This window comes from Molothrus ater, chromosome 5 (genome assembly GCF_012460135.2).
Source record: "Molothrus ater isolate BHLD 08-10-18 breed brown headed cowbird chromosome 5, BPBGC_Mater_1.1, whole genome shotgun sequence".
Lineage (NCBI taxonomy): Eukaryota > Metazoa > Chordata > Aves > Passeriformes > Icteridae > Molothrus > Molothrus ater.
Window position 1 is genome coordinate 46,694,889 of NC_050482.2, and position 25,961 is coordinate 46,720,849.

At 38.1% G+C, this 25,961-nt stretch overlaps 1 protein-coding gene across 7 annotated transcripts in view; it reads left to right on the top strand.

The window, feature by feature from the left end:
* ANO4 (anoctamin 4) overlaps positions 1-25,961 on the top strand; it is a 187,568-nt gene that overhangs the window by 50,757 nt on the left and 110,850 nt on the right. For all 7 annotated transcript variants that reach the window (XR_004981806.2, XR_004981807.2, XM_036400690.2 and 4 more), the window contains exons 2-3: positions 5,047-5,253; positions 20,623-20,733. Coding sequence is in view for 5 of the 7 variants with exons in the window: in XM_036400690.2 (XP_036256583.1) it covers positions 5,184-5,253; positions 20,623-20,733 (181 nt within the window). In the remaining 2 variants the exon portion in view is untranslated. The remainder of the gene's footprint in view (positions 1-5,046; positions 5,254-20,622; positions 20,734-25,961) is intronic.

Genomic DNA, 25,961 nt, shown 5'->3' on the forward strand with positions numbered 1-25,961 from the left:
TTAGCTCACTTTCTCCTTCCCTGTGTGTTGAAAGCAACTTAATATCTAATTTTCCCATTTAAATACTCCTTAAAACCTCATTTTCTGCCCTCTGCTCATGCTTACAAAGTGCTTCCTTACAATCTTGCTTATCTCTGCCTTGATGACTGCAGACTTTTTCAGAGCTGCTTTACTTTTTGTGACCATGTGTGATAGAGTTGCTCACATTTTCTCCCTCACTTTTTGTGCTCCCCTATACTTGGTCGGCTGTGAAAAGGCCCTTGAAAAAAGGGCCTGCCTCAATCTGCTCCTAAGGCCCTCCACATAAGGCTGAAACAAAATAAAAGACACACATAGAAAAGAGAAATAGATGGAGTAATTGGTCTCCAACAGGAGCACTGACACTAATGATACAAAACAAAAAGGACTTCCTGCACCTGCCAGAACTACTTTGTTATCTCACGAAAGATCTACAAAGCAGGTCAGGACACTTGAGGCTAATCAAACACTGTTAGCTAATGGATTGTTTGTACAACTTTGTAACTCTGCACTGTCTTATTATTGCCTATTCATGTTCACATAATCTTTGTCTAGAGACAAACACTTCGGAAAGGAACCTATAAATACATGCCTGCGACCCAAAGTGGTACAAGATGGAAGAAAACTGGGGCTGACACAAACCTGACACTCACTGTGGGGATGCCTTCCCAGGTGGAGAGGTGTCAGTCCTGCACAGTATAATTTGGACACATGGCCTTTCTGACCCAAATTCAGGTGCAAAAGTCTTCTCCATCAGCACCAGAGCCATGTCACTGTGCTCAGTCCCATAGCAGAGGTGCATGGTGCACAGCCTAGCAGAGGTGCATGGTGCACAGCCAAAGCAAATGTCCATCAGATGCATGGGCAGAGTGATTTCTGAGTAGTGCAGGATGTTGCTGTTCATCTTTGAAGCATCTGATGAGCCAACAAAACAAATAGTCACACAAAACTTTGCATTCAGGCACACTGTAGTGTTTGGAATGTTAATAATTTCTCCCTCCTTTTTCTTTTTTATGTTTGATTTTATTGCTTCATGACTTGGAAGTACTTTATTACTCCCTTTTAATGTTCTCATATGCAGGTTTTATCTGGAGCATTATAAATCCCTAAGCGTCATAAGCATATTACCACTTTATAAGAGACAAAATATGCTCAACATGGAAGGATTGACGGTTTAAAAAATTCTATAATAAAAAGATTTATCTTGGAGCAATAACATTTATCCAGAAGCAGAATAGAAGCTGCTCTTCTCTGCTGGCAAACTGCACACCTGAGATCTATTGGCAGGAAGGTAGTGAAGATGTTTGTCTTATATGAACCTGCAAGCTCAGAGTCATGGGAGAATGAAAGGTCAGTAAGAAGAGCAGCTCCTTATGGAGACAAAAAGCTTGTATTAGGAAAAAAAAAAAGGATGAAAATACAGGTAAGGAAGAGAAAGGCACGTGGATATTTGAAAATACAGAGAAAGATTTTTGATGCATGCAGGAAAGGAAAAGAACTGAGTGCTATGTATAATATGTAGAGGCTTAAATCTCATCCAGCTTCAAAACACTAGACTACTTCCCACTCTTACTGCAGCCAGCCAGGTGCAGGTGGCTGAGTCCTGTCCAGGAGCCAGTCCTCCAAAATGAAAAGTCAGCTGTGGATTCTGGACAGTATTTAAACCTTTCACTTGCATTTGAAGCCCTGGCCCAAAGTGGTGTTCGTGAGCCATTACATTAAGCCAGAGGGCAATGCAGGATAAACCCCTGATCTTTTTAACATCTGTGCTACTTGTCAAACATACCAGTGTGATTGCACCCAGCTACTGAGCATGAACTGCCAAGCTCACTTAAAAATCACCATGCTGCAGGGACAGGTACAACCAAAAGCCATATGGCCAGGCATGCAATGGTCAGGGGATTTGGTGTCAGCAGCTATATGGCCAAGCCTAAAGGCAGAAGAAAAACTCCAGCAAGTACAGTTAGTTGAAGACCCCGACTGCAGTGTGCTGCTGGAGAACTTCTTTCTGGATGTCTTGTGTGAGTACTGTCACGCTGCAACAAAGTAATTGATGTCAACTTTAAAATCTACTCTTCAGAGACCTCTCTGCTGTTTTCTTACATCTCTGATCCACAAACCCTAGGATTCAGCATCAGTGTGGGTTTTTTGCAGGAAGAATAGGGAGAGTTTTCTCTAGAGTCTGCTTAGTACCAATAGTTCACCAGGTTTTCCTCTGCCATAAACTACAAGCATTGTTCCCAATCTCTTTTCTACTTCTGATTCCCCCTCCCTGTCTGTGCTTTTCTGCATGTTATCTGGGGATGTATTTTTGACTGCCAATATCTCTTTTAGAAGAACTTTTGCCCACATGAAAACAAGGTAATGCTGCAGCTTGTGGCAGTATTACTGTCTTACATTTATTTAGACTTGCAGTTTAATAAAAGAAATGTACATAGAAAAGAAAGACCTGATCTTTCTCTGGAAAAACCTGAAATTATAATTAAATAAGGGTACTTGCATCTTTTTTCTGTAGCTCATTCTCAGAAAAATAATGGAAATTAATTCTCCTAATAAAAGGATATATTCCATGAAAAAATAACTGCAGTATCAATGGGATTGGAGTGAAAAACTTCCAAATATACTGTATATGTTTGTGACACTCTTTGTGTGGTTGGTTTAAGGCGCTTTTAAATTTTAAATATGTCTAAAGAAAATTGTGAATGTAAAGTTTTCAGTGATGCTGGAATAGTCTTCCTCATGTAGTTTGGAGGTATGATTTATCATCTTTCTTTAGTGGAAGAAGCAAAAGGTTGCATATAACCAGCCGCAAGTTTTTGATGGAACCTAATTTTGGATGTGATCAATCTGCAAATTTTGCAGTTCTTAGGAACAGGAATCTGGCAGCAGTATCCTTTATTTTGATGTCTGAAAAAGAACATGCTGCAGAAATAGTTTAGGAAGCTCAGTCACAGCTGCACAAGAGTTTATAGACCGTTTTCAGAATGTGAAGAAGCAACTTAACTTGAACCACAGAGTAATGTAGCAGTCAGTTTATGTTTGGAACCAGTTCCTAAAATAAATCTCTATTTTCATGACCAAATGAAAGCACAGCCTTACTGAGATCCAGCAGAAAGCATGTGTTGATGACAGGCTCAAGTTTAGTGCTGAACGTTGGGTGACTCCACCGTAAGCTTCAGAGGGATGATTGTTTTAAATGATGCAACAACCTGTTGTGATGCATAAACAAAATAGTTGTAGTTAATTTTGTACTACCTTAGGGATAATTGCTCAGTATTTTGAACATCACAATGTTCTAGTGACTGCAAAATTAGTTAAGAGCTCATTTTACAGCTGGGGCTTAGCTTCTCACCCTTTGAAGCCTGTTACAGCTGGCATGGTCAAAGAAACATGTTGTCCAGGCAAGCTCATTGTCATTCTGTTCACATGGATTGGTATGCTGCCTTTCACAAGAATAAGGTGACTGGGATTTGTTCTGTGTCCTAAGGATGTGATTTCAAGTCTTTAGAAGCTGGCAGTTACATTAGCCCTAAAACCAGGAAGCAGATGAGCAGCTGCTGCAGGAAACTCCTCATGCCTTCACATTTCACATTGCAGGAGAGCAGCTCTGGAGTCAGGAAGCAAAGACAAGTATCGAGCACTCAGTTTCGATTCTGAATGCACAAAGCCATCATAAAAGAAAGCAGTTTGCACAGCCTTTGCTCCTGTGTGCAACCCCACTGTTTTCAGCAATTGCCTATGGAAGTGGTAGCTCTCTTCCCCTTGGTAGTATATTATGGATCAAAGTGTATTAATATTTCAGAGATTCTAAACCTCTTCCATGACCTGGAGGTTCACATACATTGACTTCCAGGGGAGCTAGAAGAGCAGAGTCATTAATGCATTCTTAGACATTTCAATTCACAAAACTGAGCAATCTAATCAATAATATCCAATGATTTTGAGTGACTGCACTTTACAATGTGCTTACAATATCCACAATTTAAGGCTTTAGGGTCTGCTTTTCCATCTGCTTTTTAGTTTGCTTATTTATATCTGGTTAGGGTGTTTCATTTGGTTTCTTCAAAAACAAAGATAGTTTGCTGACAGAAGCAATAAGAGTCACAAGTAAATTAAGCGTAAAACAGTAGTGTAGAACTATCATTCAGCCTTCTTGCTCAAAAGAGATTGTCTGAGTATTTTCAACTAGAGTATACTGAAAGCAATTCAGGTGGGGTTGGAGCAATTGCATCAATGTGAACAGGAGGAAGTCAGAATCAGCAATTTACTGTAAGATAGCATTTCTTTCTAAGACTGTCCATTAGCCACAAAGGAAATTTCCATTTTGCTTTTTTCTTTGGAAAAATAAAGCCTTGTTTTTAATCACAATTTCAGTATAAAAAAATTATTATGTGACAAATTTGAGATTTTTGCTGTGAAAGACAATTTCCAGTACTGACAGTAAGGTTTCACAAGACTGGAGAAAGTGGAATTTTTTCCAAGCTTAAGGTCTTACTACTGTCATGTGTAGCCTTACTGCTTTCCTCAAAACAGACTTTTATTTTTTCCTTAAAAGCTAGTTAATGCCTCTAGCATCTTTTCCATATGATGAGACTTCCTAGTATTGGGTAAAGGTTCAGAAGAAAAGAAATAATTTCTGACAAATTCTAAACCAGCAATCAGAAAACTGTCATTTAGTAAACTTTGTGGTAGCTGCCTCATTAATATTGTCCTTTGTGAGCTGTGTGGTTATTTTAAAGGAATGGAAGATATTTCCTCCTGCAGATCAGTAAATTGGTAAACCATAACTATGTATTAATTTAGATATCTATTACTATGGCTCAATCTGATCCCTACAATACAGCAGAAAAGGTGTTCACATTTTTAATTTTCCAAGAAAATTAATCTTTTAGAGTTCTCCTTTTGCTTTTCTGTTTTTTTTTCTTTAAGGACGTTCTTGCAGCTCCATTTTAAACCTTGAAAATTTTTATTTTTGTTATTCCATACTGATCTCTTGTATCTAACAGTACTAATTCTTATTCCTGTCAGGTATAAATTTGTCTATTCATGGGGCTGAAAAGCGTGTGCAAGTCTGTCAGAGGAGAACTGCAGCAAGCTACCCAGTGTCACAGCATCCCCCTGTGGATGGGCATCCCTCGATCCCACAAGCCAGAGGGTCAATAAAAATGGAAGCCTCATCTTCTGGATCTACGATTTCATCAGTCACTGGTGGAAAAGCAAAAACCCATCAGACAGGTAACAGATTTGCCTTGATACCTTTTCCAGTCCCATTTCACATGTGATGTGCCATGACATGGCAAAGCTGGTGTTAATAGCACAAGGTCATCCTTCTGTGGAGAGCAACCTATTGATTGTCAGAATTACTCACTGACGTTTTGTTCACATTTGATGTTTTTGTCAATTATAGATTGTAGGGAGTAACAGCAGTTGGGACAGCTGAAAGAGGAAAATAAAAATTTAAGTTTAATCATAAAAATCCCTATAATGTGTAGTGGTATCCAAAATGTTAATGCAAAGAGGTTTGGGATATTGCTTTTTAATACTGTTTCCCTTATATATATTTAATTTTGGTAAGCCTTGAACTAATTGCTCTAGAGGCTACAGACATCCCCCATGGAATTCAATAATTGACACTAAAATTGGTTTTGACCAAATACACAATCCAGGGTGTAGATCAAACTCTTTCTTGCTATAACGCTGACAAAGCTTGTGGATCTGCACAACATCTTACAACGTAGATTAACTGGTTAACAAAATGAAACTTTTCAAAAGAAAGTCAAAATCTCCAGGGAACCATCAAATTCTAATTCGCATCATGAGTTCATTCCTTGTTATGATAATTGAAAGTGCTATTTTAGAAATACCTTTTCTCATAGCAGTGAAGTACATTTGTACTGGCCATGCTCAGTGACTCTTCACAGTGAAAATTAGACACCAAATTTCTTTCCTGAGCAAAGCAAATTAAAGCTGCCCATGAAGTCAGTTTTGTAGCATATTTATTGGAGGGTCTCAATAATCTTCCAGTGTTGCTGCCCAGAAAAGAGCATGATCTATGATGTATGCAGCTACTTGGGTGCTGGGAGGCAGAGTATATTTGTGTGAGACAGACAGTTCTGCCTGCAAACCCTTAAGTTGCAGATCTAGTAAATGGCTTGATTTTTATAGAAGTTTAAATTTTAGATTATTTATTGTAAGTTGCTATATAGGTCTATTGCCATGAGTTTCATGCACTCATAGTATTTAGTCACCATAATCTTTGTCAACACAGATTAAAGAATTTACAGTGACTCATAACCATATACTTTGTTTATTTTAGTTTTTCTGTTCACTTGTTTGTCCTGTTTTTTCAACTTCTGTGTTCTTTGTACAAGTAGAGAAATTGCTACTACTGAAATGTTGCTGTTGCTAAAGATATATAATGATGTATACAGAATGTTAAGAGATTGACAAAAAAAGTCCTGCACCACAGTTTTTAAAAAAAGTATCTTGAACATGCACAATAACACTCATTTTGAAATGCTGCATATTCTACAGCTATCTGTTGATAAGCAGGGTCTGTGCTTTAATATTAAATGGTGTTCATGCACCACATGCTTGTGCACAGGACTCAGATTGAGAAAAAGATCCCTTTTTAGCTAGACCCCAGAGGTTTCCTAAAATGGAGTTCATTAGTGACCATTTGGATAATGATTATCTTTCAATATATGAGTTAAGTTTTATCTGTCTCCTCTTTGGACAGTAGGAGCATCTGAGAACCTACTGAGAACCCATTTTGTATGACAGGAGTCTTCTCTTGACTTACAGTCCCATTTTTTCATCTGAAATGAAAAATCTTTTCTATGATTTGTGTCTGCCTTTTCAATTCTATTTGAGACCACTGTATTTGTGTTTGTATCCAGGTTAAACTGCAACCATTTGAGCTTTGTGCAAGTAGAACTAAGAAAGATTATGGTTGGCAGCAGCAGCAATAAATAGCAGTCCTGAGAGGAAATTCTGATTTAAACAAAAAATCATATGTTCTTCATTCAAAGTCAGTCACAAATTAACAGCTGTAGATTCATTACCAAATTAAGGCATCAGTTGTCCAGTGGCAGTACCTTATCTCAGATATCATAAGCAGCTTGATATTTTAGAAAGACAATGTTCTTATGTATATTAACTACTCAGATACCAGATCTTACAGCAGTCTTTTCTAAGCTGTCATCCTGCTACTGCATACAGTGTTTGTAGGGTTTTGTTCCATCTAATTTTAAATAGTTCATATAATTTGGGTTTTGCCTTCTGTTGGACTGCTGCTATAATCAAGTAGCTCTCATTGTTGGAGTAGTATATGCTATACTCTGAAATTTTCTTTGTCCAGTTAGCAAATACTCCAAACATGAAGGCAGTCTAGCATAATAGAAGGTATTTCTAGGACTTAAAATGGCATTTTAATTCTTATCAGTAAAAGAGACTAGGACCATGGAAAGAAAAGATCCTTGATAAAGTACAGGTTGAGAGTATTTCTCTTTTTTGATAGCACACTACTTCTGTTTTCTTCACAGTATCTTTTTTCCCTTTGCATCGTTTCTTCTTTCAAAAATGACAACTTTTATTACCTGTCATGAATGCTATTTATTTGACAGTAGTTGCCTTTGAATGAAGTTCATACGTAGCTGTATGCTAAGGACAAGAAATAATAGATACTGTTCATTGTTCCACCATTCCTTTCCAGTTACTTCCCTGCCAGTTTTATTTGTAACTAGTAAGGAGCCTGAGGCTCATGACTTCTATTATTAATCTGGGTGTTAGAGTGGCTAGGGAGCGGTGAGTAGGCTGCACTGTACCTTATTTAAAAATAAATAAACTTTAAAACTTTTTTGTGCAAGCTTGCAAAGAGGCACTGCTCAGCCATGAGCAGAACTACAACATCTGTGCTTGTATTTTAAGCAGATATAAAGGTACCAAGAAACTGAAACAAAACACAGAGGAAAATGGAGAAACAAGTGGAAGAAAAAGGCTATTAATGGGGAAGGGGAGACTCCTGACACCTTTGCAGGTGCACCCACACAAGGGAACTTCCTCTTAAAAGAAGGAAAGCAATGAGTATAAGCAATCAGATGATAAATTTAGATGTAATGGGATTAAGGCAAATATGCATTTCTTTTCAAAGTCAGGAACAGCATGGTTTTAGTTTTGAGAAACATATAGTTATCCTCTTCCATCCACATGAGCAGTTGTGGTGTGCTGTGGCTAGTGGGGTACAAGGCTGCTGAAGCTGAGAGTTCAAAGCCATTGTTGGCTGCAGTGAATTGGCACAAGGCTCCTGAAGACAGTGTACAATAGTCGGGTCTGCGCTGCGCACAGAAGGCTCATTTTGAAAGCAACAGTATCATCATTTAGGCTCTCTGTAAGAGCAACAGAATGAAGCATGAAACAAGCCTAGAGGGGGTTAAGCTGCCATCCCAGGCCATTCCCTCAATGTCATGGTTAGGCAAATCTGGAGACAGAAAAACACCTCACCTCCCTTCTGATGGCATTGCGCCTTGGCTGTGCAGCAAGCAGTACTTTGGTTTCTGGGCTTCTGCCTGCTCTTTCCATTGTCAATCTACTCCAAGTCAGGACAATGCTAGCTTGCCTCATTCTCTTGGTGACAAATTCCTTTATTTTCAGATTCTGCAGAACTTGTCAAGCCTCATATTTCTAGGAGTCCCTAAATTTGCTGGCTGTGGAAAAATATGTCTTATTTAATATGTCTAAGCAGCAGTAAAGTAAATTCTTTCATTGTGACAAACTCTGGAATCTTCTTAGTTATTCTCTACTTGCAACATTTCCTAACACTTGTTACCCATTTTGTAATAACAGGAATTCAGAGGTTCTCTGGCAAGGTTTTCTCTCTCTGTGCTTCTGGTAAAACCTTAATGCATTTTGAGGTTTAGATATATTAGTGTATATACAGTGACTTATATCACTTATACAAATCAGTACTGCAGGCAATCTACAGGAGCAGAAGAGAGGGTTGTCTTTGAAATAATTTATTTCCAAAATTTAGTTAACATGTAAAGATTCTTCACTCCAGGAAACACATAAAAATATTCTAGAAGATGCTGCTTTCAAAAATTTACTGTTCAAAAATATCTCTTTCAAAGCCAAAGAACTGTATATTTTGGAAAGGACATTCCTTGCTACCTGAAACTATAAAGACATATCCATGATACTTGAAAGAACTGTATGTGCTGAAAGGACTGGTTCCTGGCATTATGGAGAAAGTCTGCTGGGGTCATTGGAATTTACTGAGGAACTTTTCCTGCACTCTCTTGCTTTTTGTGATAAGAAATATTTGATAAATTACAAGCTTAAAAGAAGGCACGTTTGCTTTGGACAGGTTTTCCTTTATGTTTGGGTCCTCTTTTTTTACTGCTTATCAGTCTGCAGCATTTTTATTGATGACTCTACTTGCTCAGCTTGTAAATAAGAAAGAAGAACTAGGGGGCTTGGCCAACAGAAAAACTGACTTGGGAGGCAAGTAAAAAGGCCTTGGTTCTTGAAACTAGCAACAAAGGAAAAAAGGAAATGTGTTTAATAAGCTTAGTCACAAATTAATTAGCATTGAATTATCAAAAGATCTTGGATTGAAGCCTTCAACAATGATAATTTACTGTGCAAATATATCCTTTTCTCATCACAAAATATGCATATGCTTGTTTGCATTCACATTTGATTGTAAATGGTCTTTAGAAGATCTATGTTAGTTAGGTGTGACTTGCTGGTTAAATCACATTTTCTTTTCTTTGCTGACTGGCAGGACATGTGGCATGCATCTCTCCTAGGTTAAAAGACTAAAACCCTGCAAATAATTCTGCCAGGAAGCTCTGTCATGCAAGTACTTCTTGGCAGCAAATGCATGCATGGCATGGGGATGGCTGATGTAAATTCATCTGGAAATTTGAATTCACACTGACAGTAATGCTGTTATCTTACTTGTCTAACATTATTAAGGGAACAATCCTTTTCAATATGCCTTCTGCTGGGTGTACACAGAACTTTCTGTCATGTGGAATGAAGCATAGAAAATGCAAGCATATTTCAAAAAAGTTCAGTATTCCCCTCATCAAGCTAATTTTCATATTAAAACCCCCACATATTTACAAGAATCATTCCTACGCAGAAGGACTTTAATTTGGACATTAATGTCAAAGAGACCAGCCTGCATATTTAACTTTTCACTTTCTCTACAGCCTGTGTTCAAAGCAATGTAAGTTCAATGCACAGAGCAAAATTTCTCCCATGTTGGTACTTCAAGTGTGATCAGTGAACACCTCCCTGCTGAACACAGACTGTGTTCATTCTCCTGCCTCTGGGTGCTCTGCAGCCTCTGCAAAGCTCCTAACGAGAGGAGCAGTTTGCCTCATTACCATGAGGACCTTTCATCACCAGGCTGAGTGCAGGACCCCACATGGTGATTATTCAGTACTTTGAAATTAAGAGCTGAACTAGCCAGGAGATGATGCAGAGCTTGAAATCTTCTGTCACTTTGCTTAGTCATTCAGCCTATTTCATTCAGCCTTTTACCTTTCTATGACAAAAGTAACTTTGAAAATTTAATGTATCAAGTCTCCTGGAATGTTCATTCTAGCACTTTGGAGAACACTTTTGCAACAGCATGCTAACAAAAAAAATTTAGCCTATAAAGCACTGTTTTTAATGCTGTCTTGCTTAATTTAAATGCAATTTATGCAGGCAGAAACTGCATCCCTCTGTATCAATTTGTGCTGCATGTGACACACGTAACTATTGAGTCTGTCTGGGAGGCACCTGTGCATGCCCTCAATAAGGGGCTTCAAAAATAATATTAATAATTTGAAGTGGTGACTTTGAGGATATTTTGTGTTTCTTTGAGGGTGTTTTTAAACTTAATTATTTTCAAATGCTTTTTTTTTTCCTTTCTGCTTTGATAACTCTCCTATTTGCTGTTATAAAACATTCTTTCATTCAGCCCTGAAATCAATTATGCATGTTTACTTTAAAATCGGTACAATTCACTCTCAGATTTCAGCTCTCCTGGCTGTTGTTAGTTTACAATATGTAGTCACCTCACAAAGGCTGCAAAATGCCACTCTCTGTGGACATCTGTTCCTGATTGTTCTACCATCAGAGTGTTTCCTTTCAAGGGGAAAAAATAGGAAAAGGCTTAGGATTAAACTCACTGATCCTAAAGCAAGGTTATAATGTCCTGAAGCCAGTGTAACTTGGCTGTTTTAAAATGACTTGACCATTCTATTCTGAAAAAAAAAAGACAATATATAAAATTTTGCAAAGTTTCTGAGAAAATAATGACCCATTTAATCTAAAAAAAAAAGCTTATAATTCAAGGAACAGTGAGAGAGACTTTGAATAATCAGTTATTATGTTCCTGTAATGCTTGACTGAAAAATGGGACTTTTTCTTAGCTCTATAGTTCTTGCTTAAAGGGGTTTAGCATTATGTAAGACTCTATTTCTAATGTTAAATATGTTACATATATTCCAAAGAAAGATTCTTGCAGGAAGACTGTCAAAAGATGGAACAAACTAGCTTCTACTTTGGCAGAGATACTTTTAAAGTCAGAAAAGGGATTTAACTAAATTAGGGCTGCATAGTGTTATTAATTTCTACAAAAGGTTTGTAGAAAGTCCAAAAGATAGCAATACCTCTTTCCTAAGACCAAGTCTGCTGGTTCATTCTGATATCTCAAAATTCTGCCAGACCTTCCTATACAATTATAAAAAAAAAAAAAAAAAAAAAAGAGAAAGTAAAAAACAAACAACCCAAACAAACAAACAAAACCAAAAGCAACCCAAAACCAACCAACCAACAAAAAACCCAAGCTAAACCAAAACAAAACAAATCAGCAGGGGGGCTCTTATTCCTTGGATGTGTAGACATGCTACACGTAAATGCTTCTAGGATTCTAATGGACCCACTAGAAATTCCAGCCAATGTACTGTGGTGCCAAAAAAGCTCAAAAGCCCTAAAGAGTTGCATAAACTTAGACCAAGCATAAGGGCAGCAGCAAAGCAAAAAGGTGAAGTCATTTCTAATCTGTCCTTTGTTTCTGGGAACTTCCTTTGGTCAAACAGACCTCTGACCGTTCCTGTGCCATGAGTGGGTGGATGTGTCAGGAAAGCAAATGTGTCCTCTGTGTGTCTTCACAGAGGCACAATATTTGCTGCTCCCATCCTTGGAGTGCAGTTCTGTACTATTTTATGTTTTAGAGGTCCCATAGAGCACAGAGCATCTGGCTTTTTGAGGTCTTCTTCATTACTGGTAATATTCAGGGTGGTTAAAATAGAAAAAGGGAGATGCCGCTAGAGTTTAGTACTTTGTTTAGACCTTGCTTTAGGAATGCACCAAACACAGAAAAGGAATTCAGGACCTATTAAACTGATGAAATATTTTTAAGGATCATAAAAACTGCACATTTTTTCAACTGCACCTTTTGTGTTGCCAGAATGCCTGAAAATTATGACCCTTGCTATTCCAATATTCTCCTACTGCTTGTGAGGAAGACTCTGCTTAGAGCCAGTTGCTGAAAATAATCTCTTTGGGGTAGGCATCTCATGTGAACAGCCCAATACTACTCCATGCATTTTAATGTCAAAGTGCTCTATTTCTCCTTTGCAGATTTTGGTAATTATAGTAGGTTGCAAGGCTATATAAGAAAGGCCAACTGCACTAGTATAGACAGCATGATTCCTGCTGTTTGTAAGGTTCTCTCAAAGACAAATTAAAATTTTGAGAAAGAATATTTTTACAAAATGTTCTACAAATATTGGTCCCATTCTTCCACTCCAGTTTGTAACTGAATGATTGTATTTATCATAACCTCTCCCTAATTATGTCTCCACACACCCAGACTGGTAGGTCAGAACCATATCCTCTCTCTGTAATAGCCTAGGGTGGGATTCATTGATCTGTGTTTAGTTTCTGTACAGAAGGTATATTTAATGGGGTCTGCATGGTAGCTCTAGTCTGAGACAAGAGTAGGAAAGACTTTACAATGACAGTGGATTTCTGGGCTTCGTGGCCCTGGCCTGGGAAAGGGCTTATGATGCTGTAACTGAGGGGCAGGCACCCTAGCTCATGAAAACTGGAAACAAGGTAAGTAAAAAGGGGAGGGAGGAATTTGATGATGACCTGTTAAATCAAAAGCGATGTAGAATATAGAAGGAACAGATTTGTGGGAAAAAGGATGTTGGTAGCCGGGAATGTTTACTATCCAAATGAAACCTTCCAGAAATCTCTAAATCTTTCCAAACTGGAAGGAACAGACTGGGGATGGACTGGATGTACTTGCACTGTTCTTACTCCCTTTGGCTAAGTACTTGGTGTCAGAAATAGGATCCTGCCCTGCATAGACCCCTGTTCTGCTATCATATCTTCAGGATAACCATTTTCACAATCCTGTATTATATTCATTCCTCAGCAGTCTTAGGACAGCTGAAATTCCCCAAATGGTTTAGCTGCTGGTACTTTTTGCCAGAATTAATTACCAGCTTATGTTCAGACTGTGAAGGCAGTGCTGTGGTACAATGTGAGTATAACTGGTTGTTACATTAAAACACACCTGAAAGAGACACCTGGGTTCTTTTTAAAGCTGTCTTGATGTCCCACATTATGATAAAGTAAATATTTGTGCACTGAAGTTTTCTGTTAGATTGTTCCCTGTGCAGCCAGATTTTCTGTTTGTCTCATCAATAGAGAGAACTGGGTGAGGGTTTTGCAATAAACTGTTGGTTCAGCAAAGGTTTTTCTCTCCTCCCCTTTATGAATGGCCTGATAATGACTTCTGATATTTGTAAAGGGATTTATCATTCACAAGTAGTTTGATTTTTCAAACATGGACAAATATTTGAAGATCACATGTGATGGTGATCTTTGATAGTTTTGTTTTTATATGTGTGCTCACATATAAAAAGAGGAAGAGAGGAGAGGCAAGAGGAAAGAGGAGATGGTAACAATCATTCTTACTATTATTTTTCCAGAAATAAAGGTAGTAGGAAATGGACTGGATTGCTCAATGTGTTTAGATCTTAGATTTCTTTCAAGATCCTTATTTGCAATATACAGCTGTGGAGAAATGTCTTTGCTTAGTTATATTTCATTATATATATATTAAATGGCTTTGTGCCATTTTCAGAGTATATCTTGTGAATACCCATCTCAGGCACTGTGACACTTGAAGAGAGTAGTTTTGTTCCCCATAGGAGAGACACTTTGCTGCCTTGTCTCTTTGTATAATCACTGAAGCCTTTTTAGGAGGTAATTCCAAAGGCTTGTTGTGCAACTCTGTTCCTCTACTGATTGCTGAAGAATCTGAACCAAGGCCAAATAGAGCCGAGTGATTGGAAATGTTAGTCACAGGGATGTGCTTGTGTTCAGTGTGAACATTCGGGTTCTTTCAATAGTCAGAAGATGGAGGCATCTTCTGAGCATGGATGGGACATGAAGCAAGAGGTTGTGACCTTTTACAGAGCTGTCCAGTAGTTTGCCCATATGGGTTCTGCCCATGTGGCAGACATGGATTATCAACTCTCTGCAGTTGTTGTCCTGTCCAAATTTGCTACTTAAGAGGTGCCTCCCCTTTGATGACAGGAGCACAGCCTTTGTGGGTTTGACAGCACTCAACAGCTCATTCTGGGCAGTGATGGAATTGGAAATATGAGAATTGAGGGCAATCAGGACCCTGTCCTATAGTCTGGTGTTCAGGCTGTTGTGACAGTAGAGGACATTTTCAAGGTATTGCTTTGCACCAAGGGTTATCTGTCCATTTTTCCTATGGTTGTCTCTGGAAAAGGCATTCACAGCATGAAAGAAAAAGAACAAGTGCTGAACATAGAGCTCCCTGCATCTCTAGGTAAATGGCACAAACTCTGTTTGATGCCAGCCAGAGTTTCATGGAGGGAAGAGTGGAGACCATATGCCATCAAAATACCACAGTCTGTGATAAATCAGTTATATCAAGTGTTCAGAAATCTCCCTTTCACTACTACTGCTTCTGGAAGATAAGAAAAGAGTTTGTTCTAATAATAATTAAACATATGTCATGTCTTGCATGTGTCATGCATTACAATGCAAAGTGAATATATTTTTTAATTTCTTTTCAAAAATAATACCAGTATTTTTATTGCTGTGCCTTTGACATGACCATGCACAGATAGCTATGGCATAGGTTCCTTGATTTAGCCAGAATGATTTGGGGTTTGAATTTTTTTTCCTAATATTCCTTGGACTTTCTCATTGAAAATGAAGAAGACCTATATTTTTGTTCCAATAATTTTCAAAACTAAAAAGACATTTTTGTGCTTTAACACTCCACTTGGATGCTAACAGTCAGATAATGTTATTTTATTCATAAACAATGGGAAATCCATTAAGATAAATGGTGTTTTCTGCATACTAGAAGAAGATGTGTTTAGCTATACCAAATAGTGATAGATGACACACTTTTGTTTCAAGGTAATTAATAAACCAATAAAGAATATCAAAAGTTATATGGAAGTTCTTATGTATTTATAGGCATCTATGGCAATCTACAAGGTCAGAAGTTTTTCAAAGGTCTGCAAGTAATTCCACAGGGTACCCAATCTTTTCAGTCTTGGAAACAGATTGTGTACTAATGCTATTATTATGGAGTACTTTGTCTTAAATCAGAAGTGTCCAAAGGCCACTCAATGTGTATCATTTACAGTTACTTAAAACTTTTCCAAAAATGTGGATGTTTGTAGCTAGTCGGGGCAAACCGTATGGCATACATTGGTAAAAGTAAGTACCTTGTATTGATAAAAACTGACACTTAAGATATTCCAGTTTGTCACTACATGTGCATTTGTAGATGTGGCGGACAGCTGGTCTTACTCTGATGTTACACTGCATTACATGTAAAAATATGCCAGCAAGTTCTCAGAATCAGAGAATTAACACATGAGTATTCCTGCCTTACCCCCACTGCCATCTTCAAAAGGAGCCCAGAACTGGAAACAAGCATCAAAATGAAAGGAGAAGGGAACTCACCACACATACCCCACATCCTTTGTAGAAATCTGAAATTGTGTTGAAGGTGCAAGGTAGAGGAAGCTTAGTGCTGCTGGCGAGGAGCAAGGTTGGAAGGAAAGTTTCTGGGTAACAGTCTTTTTCCAGAAAGGAGTCAAGTGTTGGGCTGGTGAACCAAAGTTGCAGTTTGCAAACAAAGACTTTCTCTACTGTGTAGAGAAGAGGAAGTGCAAGGCAGGACATAAGACATGTTTCTGCATCCTGCTCTGAGAACATACTTAGCAATGATAAGTTTGTGTTGTGAAACTCTGCACTACTGTACATGAGAGATTTAAAGGCAGAAACAAAAAATTAAATACTTTTGATATATTAAAATCTATCTAATGTAATCACTGAAGTGCATTTGATGTGCACAGTATTTACCTTATGCTGCAGGAGAGAAAAATGCCTAAGCAGAAAGAATATAGCGATACTGGTTGGTGAGGACCAAAAAAGAACATGATATAGGATTTCTAACAGAAAACACTTTCTGACCAATGTAGCAAAAGCAGCTCTCTCTGAAAGATTTGATATGGTACACGTCAGCCTTCCACTTAATGAAATAATTATCTATCTCTGAGCTACTGCTTTCAAGCTACTGCTTTATCTTGCTAGGAAGACGTGTATGTTAATGTATATTTTCATACATTCTATGACTCATAGAACAGCTTGTGTTTTTTTCTGAAGCAATAATTGAACCAAAGTTGTTTTCATCAGGTGCAGTTGCACTGTCCAGTGCAGTCATGGGGCAGGTCCTGGGAAGGCCAGCTGTGCTGTGCATTTTGTTTCCACTCCTGTCACAGACATGAGAAGTGCCAGAGCTGAGAGCAGTAAAGCTGTGCTGTACACACACGTGCAGACCCCTGACTAACATGTATAGGAAATGCTTAATGCAGTTTCCCTTTGAAACTCTGCTTTTGATGCAGATGATGTGCTGAGAACTCACAGGAAGAAGCCAATAAAAAATATGCCTGAAGGGATGATTCTTTATCCCTTGTTGACATGGGTTAGCCTAGAGTGAAAAGGGCACCATGCACAGCAGCTTTCAGTTTGTTTTAAAGGGTCTGCTAAGAAGGGGCAACTTCTCAGTCGAACTTACATGCAGTACTTAGTGTAGCAAAACAAACCTGCTCATGTCAGAATTATATTTGTTCTCGCTAAGTATCGCCCTCTTAGAGGTAGATGGCTCTGTGAAAGCAGCATCCACCCACATGGCAAAATCTCTTTCACTACAAGTTGGAATGCCCTTGTTTAACATCAGCACTGTATTAACTATGCTGGTACACAAATTGCTTCTCTGATACATTTGGTCATTTTTATATTTAGAATTATGTTAAAATTCTGACTGAGAACAAGCCATCTCATTTAGCTTCTAAAATTAAAAGTCTTTTAAAAATCTTGTTTGTTTTCTTAACCTAATTAATTGGGACCCTACAAGACAAATAAAAGAAAAAGTATGTTAGTTTATACACAGCTTTATGCATCAATAAGTAAATCAGAGGAGTGCCATGAGGTAATTTAAAATATTATTTCTCTTGAACTAGAAAGTCTCAATAAGCTGAGAAAAATTTGAGACTGATCTTCACAAAAGAAAAAACATAAAATTTTTAAATCTAATATTTACTTCACTTTTGTATGTGTCTATTTCTCATACTTCTGTGGAAAGAGAGTCTTTACCATCCTCTCAGACAATATTGCTTAGATTTTACTCAGTGGGATATGTAATTAATAAAGCATAAATCAGCAGCTGCTAAAGCAAGAAGGAAATGCTAAAGGCAGGTGAGTGATCCATCAATAGCAACAGTGACATCAGATACTGTCTTTGCATGTAGTATTGAAGATCTGTGGTAAGGCAAAGAAAATAAATCTCTGGAACATGGATGAGGTCACTGTGGCTTTTTCCAAAGAGCTACTGGTTTAAAACCTCTATCTGACAACAAGCCAGAAAGCATTAATTTGGCCAGTCCACGGCCCACCACATAGGTGGTGTTTCTCTCATCTAAAAAAATATGCAGTAGTCCCTCCTGAAAAGTAGATGCTGACAGAGGGAGGAGGATAGAAGCCCAAGTGCCCTAATTCAAGTCTTTATTGACATCACTAAGGTCATGGGAGAAGACCTGCAACCCCTACTATAAAAGCTGTGCTGTCTTTTTTCCCTTGTGTTGGTGAAGGCAAGTTTGTAATTAGCTATGTGTTTTATCACAAATGATTGGTAGAAGATTACCCCTAAAATTTTGGCTGATATTCAGACTGGATGCTGTTATAATCTGATACTTGTGCAGTGAGGCCAGATATTAAGGTTATTGTGAATCTGACAACCACAGAAGACTGTCATTTCTGTGCATTGCTGAAAACTCCCTATACTGCAAGAGGATCAGATACAGGAGAGGAATTTGAGTGCAGCAAAATTGTCTTGACTTCATTGTCTGAAACACAGGTTTAGGCTGGTCATTTTCTGACCACTTCCTAGGCATTTTGGGTTTTTTATTTAAAGAGAGGCTTTGAAGTCAGCTGTGTACATTCTCCAAGAGTTTAATTTTATTAACAGGTCTATGGTTAGGTAGTCCGTCAGATATCTGCACTTTGGGACGTCCATAGCTGACTGCCACTTCCTTTCTCCCTGGCCCAATTAATTCTGATCTGCTGGAGTGCTGCAGGGATCCTACTACCTTCATCTCTTCTGAGGAACAGTGACTTAAATGTAACAAGGATGGAGGGCTTGAGGGAGCAAAGGGTATTTTATATTTGTCCATATTGTCATTAATTTGCTCTAACTAGGGTTGAAATGTAGAACAAAGGCTCTTGGACATGAGGATGCAAGTATGAACTGGTGTATGTTAAAAGTAGTAGCTGAGTATTTAAGAAGAAACAGAATGATATAATTTGTGAAACTGCTTAAATAAATTGCTGTCCATTGATTACTTTTCTACTTCCATCATATTATTTGTATGTATTTTTCAGCAGTTGCAGTATTTTTTCTTGGGCCTTAGAAATCTCTTTTGGGGCAAATCTTAGCCTCTCATCTCTGAGGTCATCTGAAGATTTCCTGAGGCTGCTATTGTATGAATAATCAGCTGTCTCCCTTAAGAAATTCTCTTTGTTCTACATCATTAAATGCTGACTCCTGCTGCTGCTATGACAGATCACTTTGCAGGAATCTAAAAGGGGAGTTGTCTCTGATCTTAACAGTGAATCTTTGCTGTGGAATAAAAGAATACGCTGAAGCAAGCATGAGACAATTTTAATTTTTAATATTTTAACACTGAAAATAATAAAGGATGAAGCTGGTCAAAGTGTACCCATTTTGAGATCTGTACTCCAAAAAGTGAAGAAGGGTCTCTAAAACACTTTTGAGTAATTTTGTGCCTAGGAATATTATTTGTCACTCCCATCAAGGCAGTAGTGAGATAGTAATTTGGCAAGGAGAAGGGGAAAATACAATAGGCTAGCCCAGAATTCTCAATAAGGGCATCTTGCTATAGGCAGCCTGTAGATGAAAGGAAAATGCTTCTTTCCAAAGCATGAGTGATAGCTTCTAGTGAAGCACAATAACCTAAATGACCTGAAGTTTTGTTCTTTCACCTCAGCCTTTTTGTCATGAATTCCTTTCCACATATTTCCCTGACCACTGAAGGTGTTTGCTAACTCTGTGCTTTAGGTACTCAAGAGCACCATGTCTAACAGATGCCTTTGTTAAAAGCTTTCCTGCTAATCTTCAAAAAACAGAGATATTCCCAGTAGTTCCCTCTTTCTCTCTGTCTGTATCCAAATACCATGTAGCCAGCATCTTGTGCCTGTTTGGCCATTTTCTGTCTGCTCTCAATATGCAGCCTCTCAATATTTCTCTGTTTTCAAAATTTCCTGCTTTCTTTGCTAATGTTGAAAGAGCACAGAAATGGGCAAATCTTGTGCCTATTTTTGTGTGTAAATAGGTTTGAAACTGTGACCCACCAGAATAAGTTTTTATTCTGCAATGCTTTTTAAACAGCAACTATTACATACCAATGTGAATCCATTTGAAATGGACTCCAGTGCTGGACTCCTTCCTAGGCTATATCATGCCATCAGGTTGGCGTACAAGATCTTACGGTGCCCTGCATCTGAAACACACTGTCCACATTCTTTTTGTCCTAATGGTTGTTTTCTGTCTTGCAACTTACTTTGTGCGTGTGTTTTGTTTCAGTCTGTTTGTTCCTGTGCCATTTGTAACAACATCTCTTGTGCCATTTGTAACAACAACATTTGGGTGCTGGTTTTGTAGATGGTATGGTGAGGTGATGCTCATGGCATGGCAGAAATGGTCACCTGAATGAGGGACTTGCCAGTGGTGACTCTGCATCGTTGCAGATAGCAGAGAATGTTGTTTCATTCTATTTAGCTTTAAGTCAGTCCATGTTCTATCTGAAGCTCCTTGGTTTGAAGAAAATTTGGTTCTGCTAAGGAGGAAAAATGGAAATACCTTCATTCAATGTGTATGTTTCCTCACCTGAAGCCCCTTGGCTGGATTTTCTACTGCACTGTCACAAACCCCATCAATCTCTTCAATTTCTTCAGAAGGAAGAGCGGATTTGCAGGTTAACCAGCTGGAAACGCAAATATGGATAAAACCAGACATACAGAAGACAGATGTGGACTTTTCAGAAATTCTTAATGCAATACAAGAAAGTAAGTTCTTCCTTGGATGCAAAATTGTGTTTACAGTAGAAGATTCAATTGAGATGTATTAAAATTATGACTGAAGGCAGACCCAAAGTGATGAACTGAATGATAAGTATCTATTATTAAAATCTCTCAGGAAGTTCAATGGATTATTGGAGGCTAGTTAAAAATCTTTTACTATCAGAGAATTCATAGAAAGATTTGAATTACTGTGTGCCAAAGGATTCCAGCAGTATATATTTTCTATGCAGACATAATCAGAAATAGTAAGATTCCTGGTAGTTTATTCAGTGCTTTGCACTCCTGAGTAGCTGTGTGAACTGATAATATTATTAAAATGATGCAGTTGGGGTTTGAAGACTGGATTTGATGTTCCAGTTCTTCCAAAGTTTTGGGCTGTACTCACATTTTTGCAGCTGGTACTTTTTGGGAGAGTCATGAGGTTGTCACAACAAGTGAAGGTCCATGTGTCTTAGATGCTGCACAAAATTATCTCTTTTTATATGTAATGGGCTATGGACTAAGAATTAATTGGTTCACCCTTCTTAAGTCCAACTGCAGAATGATCTCAACACTTGTGCTATAAGTAGAGCTACTCTTGTTAATAACAGTGGAAGACACCCCCCCTACCCAAAACTGATGCAATTCTGGAATCCAATAAAATCTGGAATTTCAGTAAGAATTTTTCCTAAGAGTTTGAAATTCTTATGCAGGCTGAGAGTCAAAATGCAAGCCATGGCTTCCTGGCTTCCTTATTTTCCAGTTAGAATTTAAACTGGGTGTTTGGTATAGCAATTTTCTAGAGTGGGAAACAGCAGCTTACATTTTAGAGTGCTAAAGGATGAATAAGAATGTATAAAAACCCAGACTCTGCCTGATATTTGCCACATGAATAAGGAACCACACAGTGGTAGAATCAGGCTGTTTAGTGGTGGTACTAGTTTGGGGGTGGAAGGAAAATGCTCAGGATAGATGATGGGGGTAATAATTTGAAATTGAATCACCTTATTACTTAAGCTACAGGTTTAGGATGAATTCCATCTTTTCTGATTAAAAAGCTTTTCCCATCAGAAGTCTTAATGTGAGGTTTTGTCTTCTCCCTTCTCCACACCAGCACAGGCCAAATTTAGGTCTGGGGGCAATCAGGATGCAGACTGGAGAGGCTGAAAAGGCACTGCAGAGTCTTTCAGAGGTGAATAGACAAAATGGCTAAACATGGATAAGCAATTTAATCTGGGAGTGCTTCAAGAATTTACATTTTGATTTATGGATTATTCACAAGCATTTTGAGAAGTATGCAGCTTTTACATCCTGGGAGAGAGTGTTTTTTCTTTATCCAGACACAGGTGCTGTGGGGAAGTTAACCTCTATGTCCTTTAGCTACATCTCCTTCATCAAAGACAGAAGGAATTCTGTACAACCCGCTTTGCAGAGGCTTGTTGTGTGCCATGGGGGGTGTTGTCACCTGCAGTCTGTTGCAAATACCATCTAATTGGGATAATATTTAGACATTTCATAATGTCTAAATATTCCTTCTAGGGTAGTTGCTCTGAACAGTCAATGTTACTTTTATTCCCAGTTGTTAGCATTGAATGATAATTTGAAAAAGGCTAATGATGCTTTTAGAAACCAAATATTTTTTTTTCTTGCTAAAATAAGCTTGGAGCATTGATCTTCAGCTAGCATTATCCAAAGTGAGAGTATACCTGATGGCTTGGTGGGACTTCTGCTCATAAAATGACAATGAACAGAAGCATGATCTCTGAGCATATTTCCATCTTCTCACACAATAACATAGTCAGGTTCCGCTTTTTAATGAAAGTTCTTATTTTTAGGCACTTCAGTTTCAGCATCCACCTTCAGAAAGTTAAAAGAATTCTCTTGTTTTTTGAGTCCTACCTTATATCAGCATCTTGATCTGAAGTGACTTGTGGACCTATTGAGATGGTGTATGGACTCCTGCTCAGAATTTATTAGCATGCAGTTTTCAGAATATGTAGTTCTACTATATTTTGGATAAAAATATTTCTATACACACTTTTTTTCCCTTTTATTCTTCAAGGGATTCTGAATTATCAAGTCATTTTATATTTTTTTCCTGCAAAATAGAACATGAGGGGGAGAAAAGAGTTTGCATATTTAAGCTGATCAAAAACCAGAGGGAGAATTTTTAATATCTCCTGTAGCAATGCATGTGCTGCTCTGTATTCCTGTTACATTTCACTGCTTAAAAATACATGACTGTACAGTAGCAGCAGTCTGTCTCCCAAATAACATTTATGTATATAATAAAGCCATTATATATCATTCTGTTAAGGACATTTGTGGGTATAAGCACTCAGGGTCTGAAGGGGACAAGAAAGATGGAGCCCTGATCATCCTTTTAACAACATTTGGCTATAGAGGTGTTCAGTCCATTGGAGTGGAAAGGCTGAGCTACCTACAAGCAGCAGGAGAGTTTTGTTGGAAGTACCATCACCATTACTAATGTAAAGCACACAGGAATTGCTATATAAATTATCTACTTGATTTTGTAGAACAGTATTTTATTAATTTATTTTTAAGAATATAAGGAGACTTGGTATAGAAAAACTGTCTCAGCAAATGCTGGAGGCCCATATTTTCTGTAGTGACCAACCAACATGCCAATTATCTGTGTATCTCTGATATAAACAATTTTCCACTGCAGGCAATCTGGACAAGTCCTGGTACCTAATTTTACTAATCAGATGAGAGTTGCTTCCACGACTTCTTCACTGCTGAGATGGATTGTATTTTAATATGATCTTAAAATAAGATTTTTTTGGCTCCTCACAAGTCCTCAGGATAATCCAGTCATTCAGTGTTTCAAGGCCACTGACACATTCACTGTCATACGCACCAAACTCTATATCTCAAAACATCCACTTAAAAACGATGAATTTTGCAACCCAAAGCATTACCAGCACTTCAAGAAACAGCAGTATCCCAAAGGCCTCATCTTTTATACCAAAGCAATGTTAATGTCAGAACAAAGATAGTTTAAATTCCCTTGGGAGTATAGCGAACAGGCAAAACTTTTGTTTTTACAGCTTTCATTGATGCTGTCTGCAAAAGATAAATAATCTTCAGAAAGCTTCAGTATTTAATTATGTTTTGGTTTTTTTTCACAATTGTTTTCAGATTATATGAAGTTTTAACCGTACACAGATTCAGGTGTCACTGTCATGGAGGCACTGATGAGTTTCAATTCAGTGAAATTCAAGCAATTCAAAATGTTTTCTGTTTCAGTTATTCTTTCTGTTGAATATTGAGATTTATTCTTCTCATATGAACATGTGTGCAAAATCTGGTCATGATCTACATCCACATTATTATCTGATGGGGTGGAATGTTTCTAGTTGTGACTTTTGAAAGAGTAGGGACAATGAAAGACATGAGGTTAGGCTGTGCTGTGCTTTGTTGTCGCAGTTCACCTCTCTTTTATAAGCATCTCTAGTATGGTTTTTGTGGACTGAAATGAATTAAGGTGGGAAAAAAAATCTGTAATATTACTGCTACATGTGCTACAAATTGGAATCTCTTTGTTGCCTTTTAAGCCTCCTAAAGCCTCTGTGGTTTCCCCTAGGACACTGAGGAGCTGCAGGCTTTCATTATATATAACTAAACAAGACCAGAAACGCAGAATCTCTCTTACAAACTATGCTGCTTAGCTTAGCACATTAGCCTATTATTTGGACATGAGGACTTTGTTGTTTCTGAAACTTTTAGTTGTTTTCCAAACAAAACTCTTGTAGTTAAGAATACAATGTCTTTCATTAACCTTGTCCCTATTTCATGCATGAAAATGAAGATGAAGGATTCTTGAATATTTTGATAGGGTTTTCTTTTTTTATTACCTACGGATGTAATAATAGACTTTGGATGCTCTAAATGACACGTACAAAAAGGGAGAAAACTTTTCCTCATGCTCATGATTGACAGGGAAAGAGTAGTATATTTAAATTGCAACATATGTCTGTTTTAAGGATGAATATTATGGATAAGACTCTCCTGCTTGGGAGCATGAAAAATAGGCCACCTGCAGAGACTGAGTTGGTATCATCAGCAATTTTTAAAAAGGATTCTGAAACTGGGCTATGAACCCTGAAGAAGGGAAAGGTGAAAAAGAGGTCACAAAATGCTCATGATCGCTGGGAACAGTTAGTGGCTGTTAATTCTGGCAGATTTCCAGTCTCTCCACAGTGGGGGAATGGATTTTTACACCTGCAGCCAGTAGTTAGAAATGGAACTAATATGCTGCCAGCAATTAGAGCATTTTGGCTGTTACTATAGATTCTCACCAACAGGAATTACAATTGCCTGTCACTAAATTAGGGGAGCTGAGGACAAGCAAAAGCAACAGGAGTTTATTGCACAAAAGAAGAATGATTCCAAAAGTCAGTCAAGCTTGCAAGAAATGTGAATAGGGTTAGACTAATTTCTGTCAAGATTATTAGATATTTGCTCCCACTGTAGTCAGTGCAAGAGGCTCAGTAGCTAGGACCTTTGGAGCTGCCTTCTAACAGGTATAAGTCTACTTTGATAATTTTGGATTTTGCCTATGAGGCATGAGATTGGAGCGCTGAAGTCCATCCGCAGCTGAAGCGTGATCGTCAGCTAAGGCATTTCTCTTCTCCTGGCACACAACTCTTCATCATGTTTTTCACCAGACCTGTAGTGCATGGAGTGCAGAGTGAACCTGCCTGCCCTACTCCTCCCATCTGGCAGTCACTCCAGAGTTTAATATCTATGCTTTTTGTTACTTTTTGTCAGGGTCGGTTTACCACAGCTTAAATCTGTAGTTGTAAGCAATTGCTTCAAGACTGAGGGCTGCGTGGTAGGTGGATCTGAAAGTGTCAGATTTATATGTATCAACACATGCCAAACTGTGAAAAGAGAAATATCTGCCCAGGTTTGTTTACTCAATGCCTTTCAAGAAACAGTATTTATTTAAGGCTTTCTGCCTCTGGCTGCCCCACGGGTCTGCACAACTTCGAACTCCACACTCTGTATAGTAGGTTAAAAATCTGCCTCCTAAGAAACTTCCAGAGACAATACTAATCCAGAAGCTAGTCATTTAAGCCATTTGCCCCAAAAGAAGCTGAGAGGATAGCTAATGTCTGTTTTATTGTGACAGCAGATTGCTTATTTTTCATCAGAGAGGTGTTGTGGTGTCCTAAACCTTTATGTAGCTCATTGATGAAGAAAGCATT